This window comes from Carcharodon carcharias, chromosome 4 (assembly GCF_017639515.1).
Source record: "Carcharodon carcharias isolate sCarCar2 chromosome 4, sCarCar2.pri, whole genome shotgun sequence".
NCBI classification, from domain to species: domain Eukaryota; kingdom Metazoa; phylum Chordata; class Chondrichthyes; order Lamniformes; family Lamnidae; genus Carcharodon; species Carcharodon carcharias.
This window is the reverse complement of record NC_054470.1, coordinates 152,915,883-152,933,752: the sequence shown is the minus strand read 5'-3', so window position 1 is coordinate 152,933,752 and position 17,870 is coordinate 152,915,883. Positions and strand designations below refer to the sequence as shown.

General features: G+C 48.3%; 1 protein-coding gene across 3 annotated transcripts in view; it reads right to left on the bottom strand.

Moving 5' to 3' along the window:
- LOC121277205 overlaps positions 1 to 16,167 on the bottom strand; it is a 39,111-nt gene extending 22,944 nt beyond the window's left edge. For all 3 annotated transcript variants that reach the window (XM_041186361.1, XM_041186362.1, XM_041186363.1), the window contains exon 1: positions 15,667 to 16,167. In XM_041186361.1, coding sequence (XP_041042295.1) covers positions 15,667 to 16,069 — 403 coding nt within the window. In that variant the 5' untranslated portion in view covers positions 16,070 to 16,167. The remainder of the gene's footprint in view (positions 1 to 15,666) is intronic.
- Positions 16,168 to 17,870: the final 1,703 nt, after the last annotated feature.

Below are 17,870 nucleotides of genomic sequence, written 5' to 3'. Positions count from 1 at the left end.
GCTCTTTTTTGCAGGCAAAAACTGAGAGCAATATGCAGGAGCGGCAGCGAACTGGTGGTGGGCGCCTCACCACCTATGAGGAGCAGGCCATAGAGCTGGGGAGGAAGCAGGCGGCCAGGTCGGCAGGTGTCAGCAAGGCTGGGGTGCAGCGGCCAGATATCTGTCTCCCTACCATCCAAAGCACTGATGATTGCTGCAATCGTTTATGCAGCAACACTGCTCATTCACAGACTGATACAGTCAGACATGTGGGTCATACACAAAGGTCCCTTGGCCCCTTGAGGATTTGCGTCTCCAGCACCTTCCAAAGTCGCCATATCCCATTTCTGACCACTATCCCCATGGCCTAACATGCCATGGCATCCCTGCTGCACAGCCAAAGACTTATTGCATCTTAGGAGGGTTTGTACCTCCACCACCCTTTCAGCCACTGCGTCCCACATTACTCTGTCCAAAAGTTCCTCAGCACCTCACCTGTCAACCTCATGGCACTCAAATAAATGCTACCATGTTAGTCATCCCTGCGCCAAGAAAATGTTGCCTTCTATGCCCCTCATAACGGTATGAAGGTCAATAATGTGACCTGTCAATCTCCTGTGCTCCACGGCAAATGTCGCAAGTGTTTGCAATGTTTCCTCATAACTCCAATTCTCCAGGCCAGCATGCATCCAGGTCAGGAATCTCTGCACTCTCCCCACTCCAATATCATCCCTCCCATGAAGTGCAGGTCACAACTGAACACAGAAGTGTAGATGTGGCCTCAACAGCGTTTTATGCACTTGCAACATGACCTCCCTTTTCCTACATTCTGTTCCTCGGCTAATACAGGCAAGTCTGGCTTCGACCTTGTTAAACACCTTATGCTACTATTCTGCAACTTAACGGGTCTGCCCAGCAAGGTCCCTGTAATCGTCGTGACTTCCCACGGTCCTACTGTTACTCATGTATTCCCGTACCTTGTTTGTCTTGCCCAAGTGCTTAACCGAACACTTATCCACATAACATTCTATGTGGCATTCCTTAATCCATCTGAACAGCCTGTCTGCATGTGCGTGTAATGTTTGGGCCTCCTCTTGACTATTTACCACCCCACCAATGTTCGTCTCCTTAGGTTCTTGATGGGTGAGTGACTTATGAGGCTGGGGGGGGAAAGGGATGAAAGGTGTTACTGACTGAACGCTAAGTGATGCACTGTCCTTGTTGTTAATTTCAGCATCAACACCGCATGGCCGCCACCAACACGCCCCGAGCCCCCCCTCCCCACCTGAGGGGCATCACTTGCAACTTGCGACACATCCTTTCAGTGAGCCAGGCACCAGCACAGCGACAAACACTTCGGTGGGTAATATAACATCGGCTAGTGTCCCGGGGCACAGTGGAGAGGGCACTTCACAATCAATGGAGGAGATGGCACAGACAGAGAGTGCTGATGGCGCCAGCAGTCGGAGGACTGCAGGGGACCAGGCACGTGCTGAGTCGGGCAGTGATGATGTGCCCCTGGAGATGTCAGCCATGCAGCAGCTGCAGGACAAATGGCAGGGTGCACGGGAGCATCTGGCAGGGTTGCATGAGGGTGTGCTTCATTTGGTCTCTGTGGCGGAGGAATCCAGGCAGAGTGTCAGTGATGGCATGAACCTCAGGACAGAGCTTCAGGTTTCCTCCATTGAGAGATTGGCGACTCTCATGGAGAGGGGTTTCCAGCAGATTGAGAATCTTCTGATTGGGTTATGCTCTGACCTACAAGCCCTCACAGTGCTAATGGCCACAGGTGATCATTGGCAATGTGGGAGATGTTCTGGGCACCAAGTGTCGCCGCTCGGTGCCCTTCCATCTGCGGTGAGCAGGGAGGTCCAATGTGACCTCACATCGGTGCAGTAGCTGCCTGTCGTCACTGCGAGCTCCTCTCAGGGCGCTCCGGGTGAGGGCAACAGCTCCTCCCCCCATCTGCCAGTGACCGTTGCATCCGTTGAGGCTGCGACAACTGGGGAGGTGCCAGTTCAGGAACTGGCCACTCCCTCTCAGGTGGGGCCATCACAGGCTCCACGGGCCAGAGGACGCCCGCCAAGGTCATTGAGCCCAACAGGACAGCAGAGTCAGTAGGCTGTCTCACAAGCCACTTCGAGTAATGGGGCGGCACCTAGACATAGCACCCACAAACGTAAGCATAAGGCACGTTAGGCACTCCACGGGTATGTCACTGGTGATTTTGTGTTGGCCTTAGATTAGGGAAAATATACTTATGTACGTCTGAGCGACGTTTATGTTTTATTTTGGACGGAATAAAGTCCACTTTTCTGACCATGGCTGAAGGTGTTTCCTTTGTGCTGCATTTGTATGTTTCACAGAAATATCATGAGTGTTTGAGTGGACATTGATGTTTCTGTACTAAGCCTTTAGTTGTCGCTGATGAGGTGGAAGATGTAGCACCTAAGTGCCATGTGTGGAAGTGCCAGGCAATGCTGGTCCTGCAGATCCATGTGTGTGGAGCTAGCTGAAGGTTTATTGGATTAAAAAGTGTCCCGGGCGTCCCTGCCTCCTTGGCGTAAATGCGGGTCATCATTCTGCCCCTTATCATTGCCCTGTGCTTCCTCATCCTCTGAGGCACTGCTGGATTCATCATGTGCAGCCTCATCCAGGGCTTCAAGGTCTTCATCGTCAACTGCAGCCCCCCTTTCCAGCGCAAGATTGTGCAGAACGCAGCATGCTACCACTATCACAGAGACGCGATCTGGGGGCTACTGGAGTGCGCCCCCTGAGCGGTCCAGGCAACGGGAGCACATTTTGAGAAGACCGATGGCTCTCTCCACCACAGCCCTTGTGCTGTGGCTCCTATTGTAGCGCTGCTCAGCTTCTGTTCTTGGATCGTGGAGAGGCATCATGAGTCACCTTCTGAGGGTGCCCTTCTCACCCAGCAGCCATCCATCCAGCAGGGCTGGAGCACTGAAGAGCCCTGGCAGCTGGGAATGTCTGAGGATGTAGGCATCATGGGAGCTGCCTGGGTACCTTGCACAGACTTGCAGAATCTGCATCCTGTGATCACACACTATCTGCACGTTCATGGAATGGAAGCTCTTCCTGTTGATGAAGGCACTGGACTCACCTACTGGCACCTTGATGGCCACATGTGTGCAGCCTATTGCACCCTGGATGCGGAGGAAGCCAGCATTGGCCGCAAAGCCTCTGGCACGCTCTGTCTGGCTTGCCTGGTCCCAACGGGAGTGGATGAAGGTCAATGCCTGTCTGAACAGAGCATCTATAACCTGCTTGACACAAGTGTGTACAGCTGATTGGGAGACACCGCAAAGATCACCCACTGAGCCCTGGAAGAAGCCAGATGCATAGAAGTGGAGGGTAGCTGTGACCTTCGGAGCCACTAGCGTGGGATGTCTCCCCACACAGTTAGGGGAGATCTCAAGGCCAATCATCTGACAGATATAGTTGACTATCTCCCTTGAGAGACGGAACCTCCTTCGGCACTGCACCTCAGTCATACTGAGGTAGCTGCTTCACCGCCTGTATACCCTGGCAGCAAGATAGTGGCGTCTTTTCCGGCCCATTCCACCTTGGACAACCTCTTGGCCCTGTGCCCCTTGTGCCTGCGCCTGGCCTCCCTAAGGTGGCTCCCTTGGAGGCTGATTGTTAACTCCTGGCCGCCTCCTTATTCTATCCCTCCCTTCCTCCTCAGAGGAGATGTCAGAACCCATACCCCCAGGCTAAATGGAGGCCTCTGGAAAGCTGCAGGCCCGATAAAGAATACTGTCTGTAGACTGTTGAGCTGAAGCTTCAAAGTACAGAGAAAGCTATTGGAAAACAATCTGAACTGCTAACAATCACACAGGCAAGTTTAAAACACTTTCTGCAATAAATACTTCAGAAAAAACATGAACAACCCATCTGAGCCCACATATCCCGGCCGTGGACGAGGTTTGTTAAAAAATTAGTTACCCGCCTGCCCGTTGGACCTGTGCGCTGAGGCGAAGATCGCGCAGGCTCCTCAAAATCAGCTTCAATTGCTGAGTTAAGGGCCTTAGCAAGGCCTTTAATTAATGGTGGGCGCGTGTCGCACTTCATAGCACCTCAATATCGTGATGCCGTGGGCTGACGGCAGGACGCGCGCATGATGTCAGCACGCGACATTTTAAGCACTGATGTGCAGGCTCTGCCACCGGCACATCAGCCATAAAATTCTGCCCACAATTTCTAAATTTTGCAGATGACACCGAGTTGGGGGGACAGTCAATGCAGAGGAGGACTGCAACAAATTACAGGAGGACATTAATAAACTTGCAGAAGGGGAAATTAATTGGTAAATGAAATTCAACACAAATAAATGTGAGGTAATATATTTTGATAGGAAGAATTGGGAGGTCACTTGTCACTTGGATCTTGGATGGTGCAAGCCAAGATGGGGTAATACATCAATCAGTAAAAGGTGCACCAGAGATTAGCGATGCCATAAAAAAGCAAACCACGCCTAGGCTTTACTTCTAGACAACAGAATTGAAAAGTAAGGAAGTTATGCTAAACCTGTATCGAGTCTTGTTACACTTCAAGTACAGTGTGCAGTTCTGGTTGTCACATTATTAAAAACGATTTAGAGGAACTAGAGATGGGGTAGACAAGATTTACAAGGATGATAACAGTAATGCTTGGATATACATATCAGAAAGGATCGAAATGCTGGATCTCTTCTCTCTCGAAAAAAATAGAGGGGTGACCTAATAGAGGGATTTAAAATTATGCAAGATTTTGATAGAGTGGATGCAGAAAGAATGTTTCGTCTTGTCGGAAAAAGCGTAACGAAAGGCCATCAATTTAAGCTGGTCACCAAGAAATCCATCAGGGAATTCAGAAGAAACTTCTTTGCTCAGAGTGATGACATGTGGAACTTGCTACCACACAGTGATTGAAGCAAATAGTATAGAGGCATTTAAGGAGAAGCTGAACAAAAGTAAGAGGGAAAAGGGAAAAGATGGTTACGATAGTAGATTTAGATGAGGAAAGATGGGAGGAGGCTCAAGTGGAGCATAAACACTGGCATGGACTGGTTAGGTAGAATGGCTGTTTTAACACCGTATATCCCATGTAATGCTAGCTTTTAAATGCATTCATGTTTTTCATTGTCCTGACCTTACTCTTTTGATTTAATTTTGTTGCTTTACGTATATTTTGTTTACTTCACAGAAGGTTTAACTAGTTTGGGTAGACCATTCATCATTACATTTCTACGAGTGCAAGGTTTAATAAGATGGCTATGTTCTAAGCTGTCTTTTTAATTCAAGATAAAAAGGAGTAAGGGAGAGGGACATGTGATCTCCTACTTGTTCTGCCCAACTATAAGCCTATGTAACTTGGTTGCCATGGAGACCAGAGGCCCAGGTCAAGTCATATTGAAACCGATGTGCCAGATTTCACACCTGGGCATAAAGAAAAGAGCAGCTGGCTTTGCTATGGATACTCTTGCAGAGTCACATAACTACTGAATCAGAGATCATGGACTGACAGAGTCTGGGGAAAGACTGGGAAACAGCCCCGCGGTGGTCTCTGAGGCAGGTGGGAGCGTGAAATTACATGGAATGGATTCCCTCCGGGTTCTCACCCGCCTCGACTTGGTAGCCATTTTATGCTTGGGCAGGCAGGACCTCAGACGGGAAGCCGCCCTTCCCCAAATTAAGGCCCTTAAACGGCCACTAAAGCCTCAATTTTTAGGCTGGCAGGCAGATGACAGCTCGATGGGGGGAAATATGAAAATAAAGTAAGTTCGATCACAGGTGGGGAGAGTGCGCCTCCATCAGAAGCCCCCTTCTGACCGGGGGCACCCTCCTCTTAAGGCCCGGTGACCCTCTGGACCTTCCTCCCCCACCCAAGCCCATCCCCGCCAAGACCCCAATCACCCCCTGGCAACCCCGCAGGCCTTTCCTATCTTCCCTGCCCTGGGACCCTTGCCACTTAGCTGTCCTCTGGACTTAGTGCCATTCTACTCCCTGCAGTGCCTCTTCCAGACACCACAGCACTGTGCCTTGGGGGAACCAGAGAGCTGGTGGCCAATCTGATTGGCTGGCACCTGTCCAAGGCGGGACTTCCTCCCGAGTGAGGGGCGGAAGTCCCGCCTTATGCCAATCGACACACGTTAAGAGCGTACTGTAGCATCCGGGCTGCTGGAGTTGGCAGGGATGTGTTACCCACCGACTCTGCCCCCACCATCCTGAACATTCATGCAGGAGTAATGGGGAGCAGCGAGCCTGTTGAAAGCTGGGAGTAACTTTGGATTGGTTCCTGTAAAATCTATAGTTCCGCGAGAGTGTGATGTAACGTATGAATGTGGCATGGAATCTTTGGCCGTGTTAGGAAGTTAGGTTAGGAGATAAAAACAAAAAAACTGCGGATGCTGGAAATCCAAAACAAAAACAGAATTACCTGGAAAAACTCAGCAGGTCTGGCAGCATCGGCGGAGAAGAAAAGAGTTGACGTTTCGAGTCCTCATGACCCTTCGACAGAACTTGAATTCGAGTCCAGGAAAGAGCTGAAATATAAGCTGGTTTAAGGTGTGTGTGTGGGGGGCGGAGAGATAGAGAGACAGAGAGGTGGAGGGGGTTGGTGTGGTTGTAGGGACAAACAAGCAGTGATAGAAGCAGATCATCAAAAGATGTCAACGACAATAGTACAATAGAACACATAGGTGTTAGAGTTAAAGTTGGTGATATTATCTAAACGAATGTGCTAATTAAGAATGGATGGTAGGGCACTCAAGGTATAGCTCTAGTGGGTTTTTTTTTAATAATGGAAATAGGTGGGAAAAGGAAAATCTTTATAATTTATTGGAAAAAAAAGAAGGGGGAAACAGAAAGGGGGTGGGGATGGGGGAGGGAGCTCACGACCTAAAGTTGTTGAATTCAATATTCAGTCCGGAAGGCTGTAAAGTCCCTAGTCGGAAGATGAGGTGTTGTTCCTCCAGTTTGCGTTGGGCTTCACTGGAACAATGCAGCAAGCCAAGGACAGACATGTGGGCAAGAGAGCAGGGTGGAGTGTTAAAATGGCAAGCGACAGGGAGGTTTGGGTCATTCTTGCGGACAGACCGCAGGTGTTCTGCAAAGCGGTCGCCCAGCTTACGTTTGGTCTCTCCAATGTAGAGGAGACCACATTGGGAGCAACGAATGCAGTAGACTAAGTTGGGGGAAATGCAAGTGAAATGCTGCTTCACTTGAAAGGAGTGTTTGGGTCCTTGGACGGTGAGGAGAGAGGAAGTGAAGGGGCAGGTGTTGCATCTTTTGCGTGGGCAAGGGGTTCTGCCATAGGAGGGGGTTGAGTAGGGGGTGATGGAGGAGGGGACCAGGGTGTCCCGGAGGGAGCGATCCCTACGGAATGCCGATAAGGGGGGTGAAGGGAAGATGTGTTTGGTGGTGGCATCATGCTGGAGTTGGCGGAAATGGCGGAGGATGATCCTTTGAATGCGGAGGCTGGTGGGGTGATAAGTGAGGACAAGGGGGACCCTATCATGTTTCTGGGAGGGAGGAGAAGGAGTGAGGGCAGATGCGCGGGAGATGGGCCGGACACGGTTGAGGGCCCTGTCAACGACCGTGGGTGGAAAACCTCGGTTAAGGAAGAAGGAGGACATGTCAGAGGAACTGTTTTTGAATGTAGCATCATCGGAACAGATGCGACGGAGGCGAAGGAACTGAGAGAATGGGATGGAGTCCTTACAGGAAGTGGGGTGTGAGGAGCTGTAGTCGAGATAGCTGTGGGAGTCGGTGGGTTTGTAATGGATATTAGTGGACAGTCTATCACCAGAGATTGAGACAGAGAGGTCAAGGAAGGGAAGGGAAGTGTCAGAGATGGACCACATGAAAATGATGGAGGGGTGGAGATTGGAAGCAAAATTAATAAATTTTTCCAAGTCCGGACGAGAGCATGAAGCGGCACCGAAATAATCATCGATGTACCGGAGAAAGAGTTGTGGAAGGGGGCCGGAGTAGGACTGCAACAAGGAATGTTCCACATACCCCATAAAGAGACAGGCATAGCTGGGGCCCATGCGGGTACCCATAGCCACACCTTTTATTTGGAGGAAGTGAGAGGAGTTGAAGGAGAAATTGTTCAGCGTGGGAACAAGTTCAGCCAGACGGAGGAGAGTAGTGGTGGATGGGGATTGTTCGGGCCTCTGTTCGAGGAAGAAGCTAAGGGCCCTCAGACCATCCTGGTGGGGGATGGAGGTGTAGAGGGATTGGACGTCCATGGTGAAGAGGAAGCGGTAGGGGCCAGGGAACTGGAAATTGTTGATGTGACGTAAGGTGTCAGAGGAATCACGGATGTAGGTGGGAAGGGATTGGACAAGGGGAGAAAGAAGGGAGTCAAGATAACGAGAAATGAGTTCTGTGGGGCAGGAGCAAGCTGAGACGATCGGTCTACCGGGGCAGTTCTGTTTGTGGATTTTGGGTAGGAGATAGAAGCGGGCCGTCCGAGGTTGGGTGACTATCAGGTTGGAAGCTGTGGGAGGGAGATCCCCAGAGGAGATGAGGTCAGTGACAGTCCTGGAAACAGTGGCTTGATGTTCAGTGGTGGGGTCATGGTCCAGGGAGAGGTAGGAGGAAGTGTCTGCGAGTTGACGCTCAGCCTCCGCGAGGTAGAGGTCAGTGCGCCAGACAACAACAGCACCACCCTTGTCAGCGGGTTTGATGACAATGTCAGGGTTGGACCTGAGAGAATGGAGTGCAGTAAGTTCAGAGAGAGACAGGTTAGAATGGGTGAGAGGAGCAGAGAAATTGAGACGACTAATGTCGCGCCGACAGTTCTCAATGAAAAGATCGAGAGAAGGTAAGAATCCAGAGGGAGGGGTCCAGGTGGAGGGAGAATATTGGAGATGGGTAAAAGGATCCGTTGAACTGGGAGAGGACTCCTGCCCAAAGAAGTGAGCCCGGAGACGAAGACGGCGGAAGAAGAGTTCAGTATCATGCCGAGCCCGAAATTCATTGAGGTGAGGGCGTAAGGGTATGAAACTAAGTCCTTTGCTGAGCACTGAACGTTCAGCATTGGAGAGGGGAAGGTCAGGGGGTATAGTGAATACACGGCTGGGGTTGGGACTGGAAGAAAGGGTGGGGACGGAGGGACAGGCAGGGGTGGAGGGTCCTAGATGGGTGTTGGTGTCGATGAGTTGTTGGAGCTTGCGTTCCTTAGCACTTGAGAGAAAGAGAAAAAGTTTCTTGTTGAGGCGTCGGATGAGCCGAAGGATAAAATGAAACTGGGGGCACGCGCAGCTTTGAAAAAGGGTACGGCGGTGCTGCTGGAGGGAGAGGTCGAGTGTGTTCATATGGCGGCGCATGGCACTGAGAGTGGATTTCAGAATGTGACGGGAACAGCAGTCCGAGAAACGTTTTATGTCCCGGAGATACCTGTAATCCTGGGTGGGTTCGAAACATGAGGGGTGGAATTTCAGTTGAAATCACACAACCACACCAACCCCCTCCACCTCTCTGTCTCTCTATCTCTCCGCCCCCCCACACACACACCTTAAACCAGCTTATATTTCAGCTCTTTCCTGGACTCGAACTCAAGTTCTGTCGAAGGGTCATGAGGACTCGAAACGTCAACTCTTTTCTTCTCTGCCGATGCTGCCAGACCTGCTGAGTTTTTCCAGGTTATTCTGTTTTTGTTTTGGATTTCCAGCATCCGCAGTTTTTTTGTTTTTATCTCTGTGTTTAATTGACTGCCACTGCTCTTCAAGAAATGCCTACCTCCTTGAAGAAGTTCTGTTCCTCTCTGCGACAAGATTTCCGGATCTCTCTGTTGCCTTGTTCACCTTCATTGCTTTCCATTTCTCTCCTAGTGTTTGACAAGGTGTTTACTAAAACTCGCTTTCACAGCCATATCTCCTTTCTCAGTGACTGTCTCCGTCTCCGACTTACCCCACGTGGATTTCAACTGAAATTCCACCCCTCATGTTTCGAACCCACCCAGGATTACAGGTATCTCCGGGACATAAAACGTTTCTCGGACTGCTGTTCCCGTCACATTCTGAAATCCCACTCTCAGTGCCATGCGCCGCCATATGAACACACTCGACCTCTCCCTCCAGCAGCACCGCCGTACCCTTTTTCAAAGCTGCGCGTGCCCCCAGTTTCATTTTATCCTTCGGCTCATCCGACGCCTCAACAAGAAACTTTTTCTCTTTCTCTCAAGTGCTAAGGAACGCAAGCTCCAACAACTCATCGACACCAACACCCATCTAGGACCCTCCACCCCTGCCTGTCCCTCCGTCCCCACCCTTTCTTCCAGTCCCAACCCCAGCCGTGTATTCACTATACCCCCTGACCTTCCCCTCTCCGATGCTGAACGTTCAGTGCTCAGCAAAGGACTTAGTTTCATACCCTTACGCCCTCACCTCAATGAATTTCGGGCTCGGCATGATACTGAACTCTTCTTCCGCCATCTTCGTCTCCGGGCTCACTTCTTTGGGCAGGAGTCCTCTCCCAGTTCAACGGATCCTTTTACCCATCTCCAATATTCTCCCTCCACCTGGACCCCTCCCTCTGGATTCTTACCTTCTCTCGATCTTTTCATTGAGAACTGTCGGCGCGACATTAGTCGTCTCAATTTCTCTGCTCCTCTCACCCATTCTAACCTGTCTCTCTCTGAACGTACTGCACTCCATTCTCTCAGGTCCAACCCTGACATTGTCATCAAACCCGCTGACAAGGGTGGTGCTGTTGTTGTCTGGCGCACTGACCTCTACCTCGCGGAGGCTGAGCGTCAACTCGCAGACACTTCCTCCTACCTCTCCCTGGACCATGACCCCACCACTGAACATCAAGCCACTGTTTCCAGGACTGTCACTGACCTCATCTCCTCTGGGGATCTCCCTCCCACAGCTTCCAACCTGATAGTCACCCAACCTCGGACGGCCCGCTTCTATCTCCTACCCAAAATCCACAAACAGAACTGCCCCGGTAGACCGATCGTCTCAGCTTGCTCCTGCCCCACAGAACTCATTTCTCGTTATCTTGACTCCCTTCTCTCTCCCCTTGTCCAGTCCCTTCCCACCTACATCCGTGATTCCTCTGACACCTTACGTCACATCAACAATTTCCAGTTCCCTGGCCCCTACCGCTTCCTCTTCACCATGGACGTCCAATCCCTCTACACCTCCATCCCCCACCAGGATGGTCTGAGGGCCCTTAGCTTCTTCCTCGAACAGAGGCCCGAACAATCCCCATCCACCACTACTCTCCTCCGTCTGGCTGAACTTGTTCTCACGCTGAACAATTTCTCCTTCAACTCCTCTCACTTCCTCCAAATAAAAGGTGTGGCTATGGGTACCCGCATGGGCCCCAGCTATGCCTGTCTCTTTATGGGGTATGTGGAACATTCCTTGTTGCAGTCCTACTCCGGCCCCCTTCCACAACTCTTTCTCCGGTACATCGATGATTATTTCGGTGCCGCTTCATGCTCTCGTCCGGACTTGGAAAAATTTATTAATTTTGCTTCCAATCTCCACCCCTCCATCATTTTCATGTGGTCCATCTCTGACACTTCCCTTCCCTTCCTTGACCTCTCTGTCTCAATCTCTGGTGATAGACTGTCCACTAATATCCATTACAAACCCACCGACTCCCACAGCTATCTCGACTACAGCTCCTCACACCCCACTTCCTGTAAGGACTCCATCCCATTCTCTCAGTTCCTTCGCCTCCGTCGCATCTGTTCCGATGATGCTACATTCAAAAACAGTTCCTCTGACATGTCCTCCTTCTTCCTTAACCGAGGTTTTCCACCCACGGTCGTTGACAGGGCCCTCAACCGTGTCCGGCCCATCTCCCGCGCATCTGCCCTCACTCCTTCTCCTCCCTCCCAGAAACATGATAGGGTCCCCCTTGTCCTCACTTATCACCCCACCAGCCTCCGCATTCAAAGGATCATCCTCCGCCATTTCCGCCAACTCCAGCATGATGCCACCACCAAACACATCTTCCCTTCACCCCCCTTATCGGCATTCCGTAGGGATCGCTCCCTCCGGGACACCCTGGTCCACTCCTCCATCACCCCCTACTCAACCCCCTCCTATGGCACAACCCCTTGCCCACGCAAAAGATGCAACACCTGCCCCTTCACTTCCTCTCTCCTCACCGTCCAAGGACCCAAACACTCCTTTCAAGTGAAGCAGCATTTCACTTGCATTTCCCCCAACTTAGTCTACTGCATTCGTTGCTCCCAATGTGGTCTCCTCTACATTGGAGAGACCAAACGTAAGCTGGGCGACCGCTTTGCAGAACACCTGCGGTCTGTCCGCAAGAATGACCCAAACCTCCCTGTCGCTTGCCATTTTAACACTCCACCCTGCTCTCTTGCCCACATGTCTGTCCTTGGCTTGCTGCATTGTTCCAGTGAAGCCCAACGCAAACTGGAGGAACAACACCTCATCTTCCGACTAGGGACTTTACAGCCTTCCGGACTGAATATTGAATTCAACAACTTTAGGTCGTGAGCTCCCTCCCCCATCCCCACCCCCTTTCTGTTTCCCCCTTCTTTTTTTTTCCAATAAATTATAAAGATTTTCCTTTTCCCACCTATTTCCATTATTAAAAAAAAACCCACTAGAGCTATACCTTGAGTGCCCTACCATCCATTCTTAATTAGCACATTCGTTTAGATAATATCACCAACTTTAACTTTAACACCTATGTGTTCTATTGTACTATTGTCGTTGACATCTTTTGATGATCTGCTTCTATCACTGCTTGTTTGTCCCTACAACCACACCAACCCCCTCCACCTCTCTGTCTCTCTATCTCTCCGCCCCCCACACACACACCTTAAACCAGCTTATATTTCAGCTCTTTCCTGGACTCGAACTCAAGTTCTGTCGAAGGGTCATGAGGACTCGAAACGTCAACTCTTTTCTTCTCCGCCGATGCTGCCAGACCTGCTGAGTTTTTCCTAGTTAGGTTAGGAGGTTTACTGTATTAGTTGCCTACTAAGTAATGTTTAAGCAATGTTGATTTAAGTTTATTTATTACAGCCAAAGTTCTAAAGTATGAAATTGTGTGAGATCCTTCAAGTCAGTCACTGGGAACTCAAATCTCTTTTAAAAAGTTATCAGTCTCTACATGGATTGTAACAATATAAGGAGACACTTGTTGAATCCCAGTGATGTTGAGCTCGTCTAATTGTACAGCTCCACGAGCCTATTAAAAAATAGTATTCCTTCTGGTTTATTTGGGCCATTTCTCACCCTGTAATTTTTGTTTTGATGTTGCCCCTTTAAGGCTGGGCACCTGATGCATCCCAGAATGGTTAAGCTTATGCAGTCCCACAATTCCTACTGGCATACCTAAACTCTACAGGTTATGGGCCTGTTTGTTATCAACTGTTTAGTTGTCAGCCAGTCTCAGTGATAGCATTCTTGCCTCTGAGGCAGAAAGTTGTGGGCTCAAGCCCTGCTCCAGTGAATTAAGCACATAATCTAGACTGGCACTTTAGTGGTGTTGTGGGAGTGCTGCAACGTCAGAGGTGCCATCTTTTGGATGAGATGTTAAGCCAATGTCTCAACTGTCCTCTCAGGTGGATGTAAAGAATCCCTTTGCACTATTTGAAGAAGAATTGGAGAATTCTGCACCATCCTGGACAACATTTGTCCCAAAACCGTTACCAGCTGATGAAAGGTCACAGATCTGAAGCGTTGGGCAGGATTTTCCCTAGGGCTTCTGAACCCCACTGTTAGGTTCAAATGGGGATCAGAAGGCTACAATGTGTAGGAAATAGACATTCACCTGTGATTTTCCCCAGAGTTGCCCATTTACAGCCAGAAGACAGTCTCTCAAAGCTGGAGGGCCAATCGGAGGCCTTCCAGCTTGAAAGCCGCATGTTGCCAATGCAGCTAAGTGAGGGAGAGGGCACTCGGAGGTGCTCTCTCTACAGATTTTCCAAATTTAAAATTAAAAAATGGCCTTTGCAGCCAGGCCACCTGGGTGGGGTGGCAGATGAGGTTGATGGAGCCCCTCTTGGAGGTGGCTGGTGGCTGCACACAGGTGGGGAATGGCCTCTAGGCCTGCCTGGAGCACTAAACCCCTGGTCACTCAGTGGGAGGCCGACTCCAGGCAGCTGCACAATCCCCCTACCCCTCCACATCCAGGAACCTTCAATAGGCCTTAACAGGCCATTAACCAATTGTCTTCCTGGCACTTGTGGGAACTGACCCAGGGGCAGGATGGAGCCGGGTAATTGACATGTAGACTGCAGGTGCAAAACTCGATGTCTGCCTCCATTCCGAGCTTCAGCAGGCACTTCTGACCTAAAATCTATTGTCTGGTTATTTATTAATTGTATGTGGGAGCTTGCTGTGCATAAATTGGCACCTTACACTTCAAAACTAGTTAATTCTTTGTTAAGAACTTTGGGCTTGTGTCAATAAGTTTTTTTATTTTTCATTCTTTTGAAATGCATTCATCTACATCAAAAGCCAGTTTGCCATACTTCAAACTATCTACATAGTTGTTCCTAATCTTTCCAAAGACAGTCGATCTACCTTTTACTTGTAACCTGCCTGCTAATGATTGACCTTACTCTCTCAGCTCCAGGGATCATGGATGTATCCTCATATGAAAGCCATCCACCACTTTACATTTATTTCTGATAAGCACCATTCTATTACTCTTGAATAACCTATTTATCCAGTAGTATTGCACAATTAACCTTCACAATAACGTATTTACTTTGATGAATCATTGAGTCCAAAAGAGGGAAGAAATTTAAATCATTCAAAGTAGATTAACACTAAGATAAAAGCAAAAAAAACTGCAGATGCTGGAAATCCAAAACAAAAATAAAAATAACTGGAAAAGCTCAGCAGGTCTGACAGCATCTGCAGAGAGGAACACAGTTAATGTTTCAAGTCCATATGACTCTTCAACAGAACTAAAGAAAAATAGAAAAGAGGTGAAATATAAGCTTCAACGCCTCTTTGTTCTTTTCTCTAAGACATCTTTTGGTTATCTCCACCTATCACTGGCCCTCTATCCAGCTCTACTTGTCTCAACCCCCCTTAAACCAGCTTATATTTCACCTTTCTATTTTTCCTTAGTTCTGCTGAAGGGTCATATGGACTCGAAACATAAACTCTCCGCAGATGCTGTCAGACCTGCTGAGTTTTTCCAGGTATTTTTATTTTTGTTTTAAAGCAAATTAACATCTCCACAGCAGCTCCTGACATTCTCAATCATATTTTTCTTCTATAAAAGGGCTTCTTGGTCTCTCTGTACTGCAATTGGCTGTAGCCCATAGGACAGGCAAGATGATAATATTCAGCTCTGAGCTGGGAACTCAAAGGGTCACTGGCCATTTTTTTTCTCTCCCTACTGTGAGGAGATTCCTGGGGAACTGAACACACTCCACGGTAGTTTCGCTGAGATTGGGAATGCAACACCGCAGGGAGCTTGAATTTGTTTCCGCCCAGTCTATGGTCTATGTCCGCAAGGACTAATGCGGAAAAGCCAACACAATCGTTGCTCTAACCAAGTCCAGTTTCTTGCTATTTTAAAGTGAGATTTTTACCCTATTTACTTGGCACTACACTCTCGATCCTTAGATAAGTTCAGATACTTTTTACTTGTTAACGTTCAAACTGATTGGCTAAAAGGTTTTGGATAATATCTTAAATAACGCTATACATGTTTTTACCTTTAAAGAAAGGGTCATCCTTGTAATGCTCGTCTTTGTATTCAGTTACCAGACCAAACAATTCCGAGATAGTTTCATCATGAGAAAAACATCTCCAACCTCCATCAACCCACTCGTCAACTGAAAAATTTTCCAAATTCTTGTCATCTGGAATAACCCGAAGTTTATCTTTCCGCAAGGGAACGAGTATATCAAGTTCATCGACAGCCTCTGTTTTGGTTTTATCTGCAATACTCCCCACCTGGATAAAGTAATTCTCAAACAAGTCGTCCTTACTGTGAATAAATTCAAGAAGCTTTTTCAGTATCGACTGTAAAGTGTTTTTCTTTTCTGCTTCGCCTGGCTCCTTTTTAACATAATTCGTATAATACTTCTGCAGGGGCTCTTCCAGTTTGTCACTCATTGCAGTATTTGCAATTGTATTTTAACTGAATTTTTTGCAGGAATTCTGAAGATTAATTGGTTGCAGTTTCGTTTGCTTCGAACTTCTTGACACGAGCAATAAACTCTTTCCGAGCAGTAAACTGTTTAGACTTCCTGTCTGCTGATGAAGTAAGAGGAGCCAATTGGAACTGGGCAAGTTCTGTCGAAGGGTCATGAGGACTCGAAACGTCAACTCTTTTCTTCTCCGCCGATGCTGCCAGACCTGCTGAGTTTTTCCAGGTAATTCTGTTTTTGTTTTGGATTTCCAGCATCCGCAGTTTTTTTTTTGTTTCTTTTGTTTTTATATCTGGGCAACCTGGAAGTGCCTTAACAGACTTAGGACTGGTGTAGGTCATTCAAAGGTGTCACTAAGCAAATGGGGATATTAAACCTGCCGGACAACTTGTGAATGTGGAACTGAGCCACAGACTATGGAACATCTCCTGCAATGTCTGTCGCTAGTGGAACCCTGCACTGTTGCAGATCTTGCCGAATTCAACAACAAGGCGCAAAAATGTGTCCAGTTCTGGCTGGGCCATGTATAGACTGTCCGTGGACACGATAAGAAGAAGATGAAGTAATTTCCAGCCTGTTGCTGGGGCAGTCGTTGCATTGTTTCATAAGGCCATAATAAAGTAGCCAATAAGGATAGTCACTAAGAAATTCGATAGGGAATTCAGAAAAAACGTGTTTACCTGAAGAGCGATAAGAATGTGAAACTTGCTATCACAAGTAGTAAAGGCATTTAAGGGAAAGCTAGATAGGCAGGTGAGGGAGAAATGAATAAAATAATATGCTGATAGGGTTAGATGAAGAGGATAGAAGTTCCTGTACAGCATAAACTCCAACTTAGATCAGTTGGGTCGAATGGACTGTTTCTGTGCTGTAGATTCTCTGTAACTCTGCATTCTGTTGATTAACTATTGATACGACAAAATTCTTTCAAAATTATGGTTTGGGAGTTTCTGTGGCCTCCTTTTGTCAGCAGAATGATAATTACGCCAGATGAAACCCGAGGAGGCTGACTCCATCAGAAATTTCAGCTTCATCTAATTTAATCCATGTTGGCAGGACAAGAGGAGTCCCACCAGCAGAGGGTTAGGCACACTGGGGGAAGCCAGAATATTCAGAGCAAGGGCTTCCTGCAGTTAAAGTATTGTGCAGGCCATTGGAAAAGGGACTGAACTGGATGGGGTTAATCGAGGAAAGGAAGTGAGCTCCTAATTTTTCCAGATGCAGATGTAGAAATGGTGCTGGTACAAATCAGAAAAAAAAAGAGGAACATCATTGTTGAAGCAGCAGGAAGTGACCTTTACATGCAGCAGCACGGGGCATGTATAAGGAGGTGGATATGGCCCTGAGTGGGAACTCCATTACTTCAATGATCTCACTATGGTGTTGGAAGAAATTTACTGATATCACTAGGTCAACAAAGGTTTGAGTGCTTTCAGAGCAACAACAAGACACTGAATAACTGAATCATAGAAAGGCACATGGGTATTCACTAGAATAATCAGCTTTGCCCTTTACGGTATCACATGGCCCTTGCCCAGTGCGAAGTCACTTGGCAGCACCCATTTTTCACGTTTCACATCCTGTAATGAATGCTTACGCATGCAAATGTTTTTGATCCCTGACACCTAACCTTGTGAGTGGCAAACAGTGAGGATGTTATGAATCACCTGCAGCAGGACTGTGGTAACTGTAGCTTTAAGGAATGTAGTAACTGTAGCTTTGAGACTTATTGTGCTGTGTAGTATCACGTGACAGTGTGAACGAAT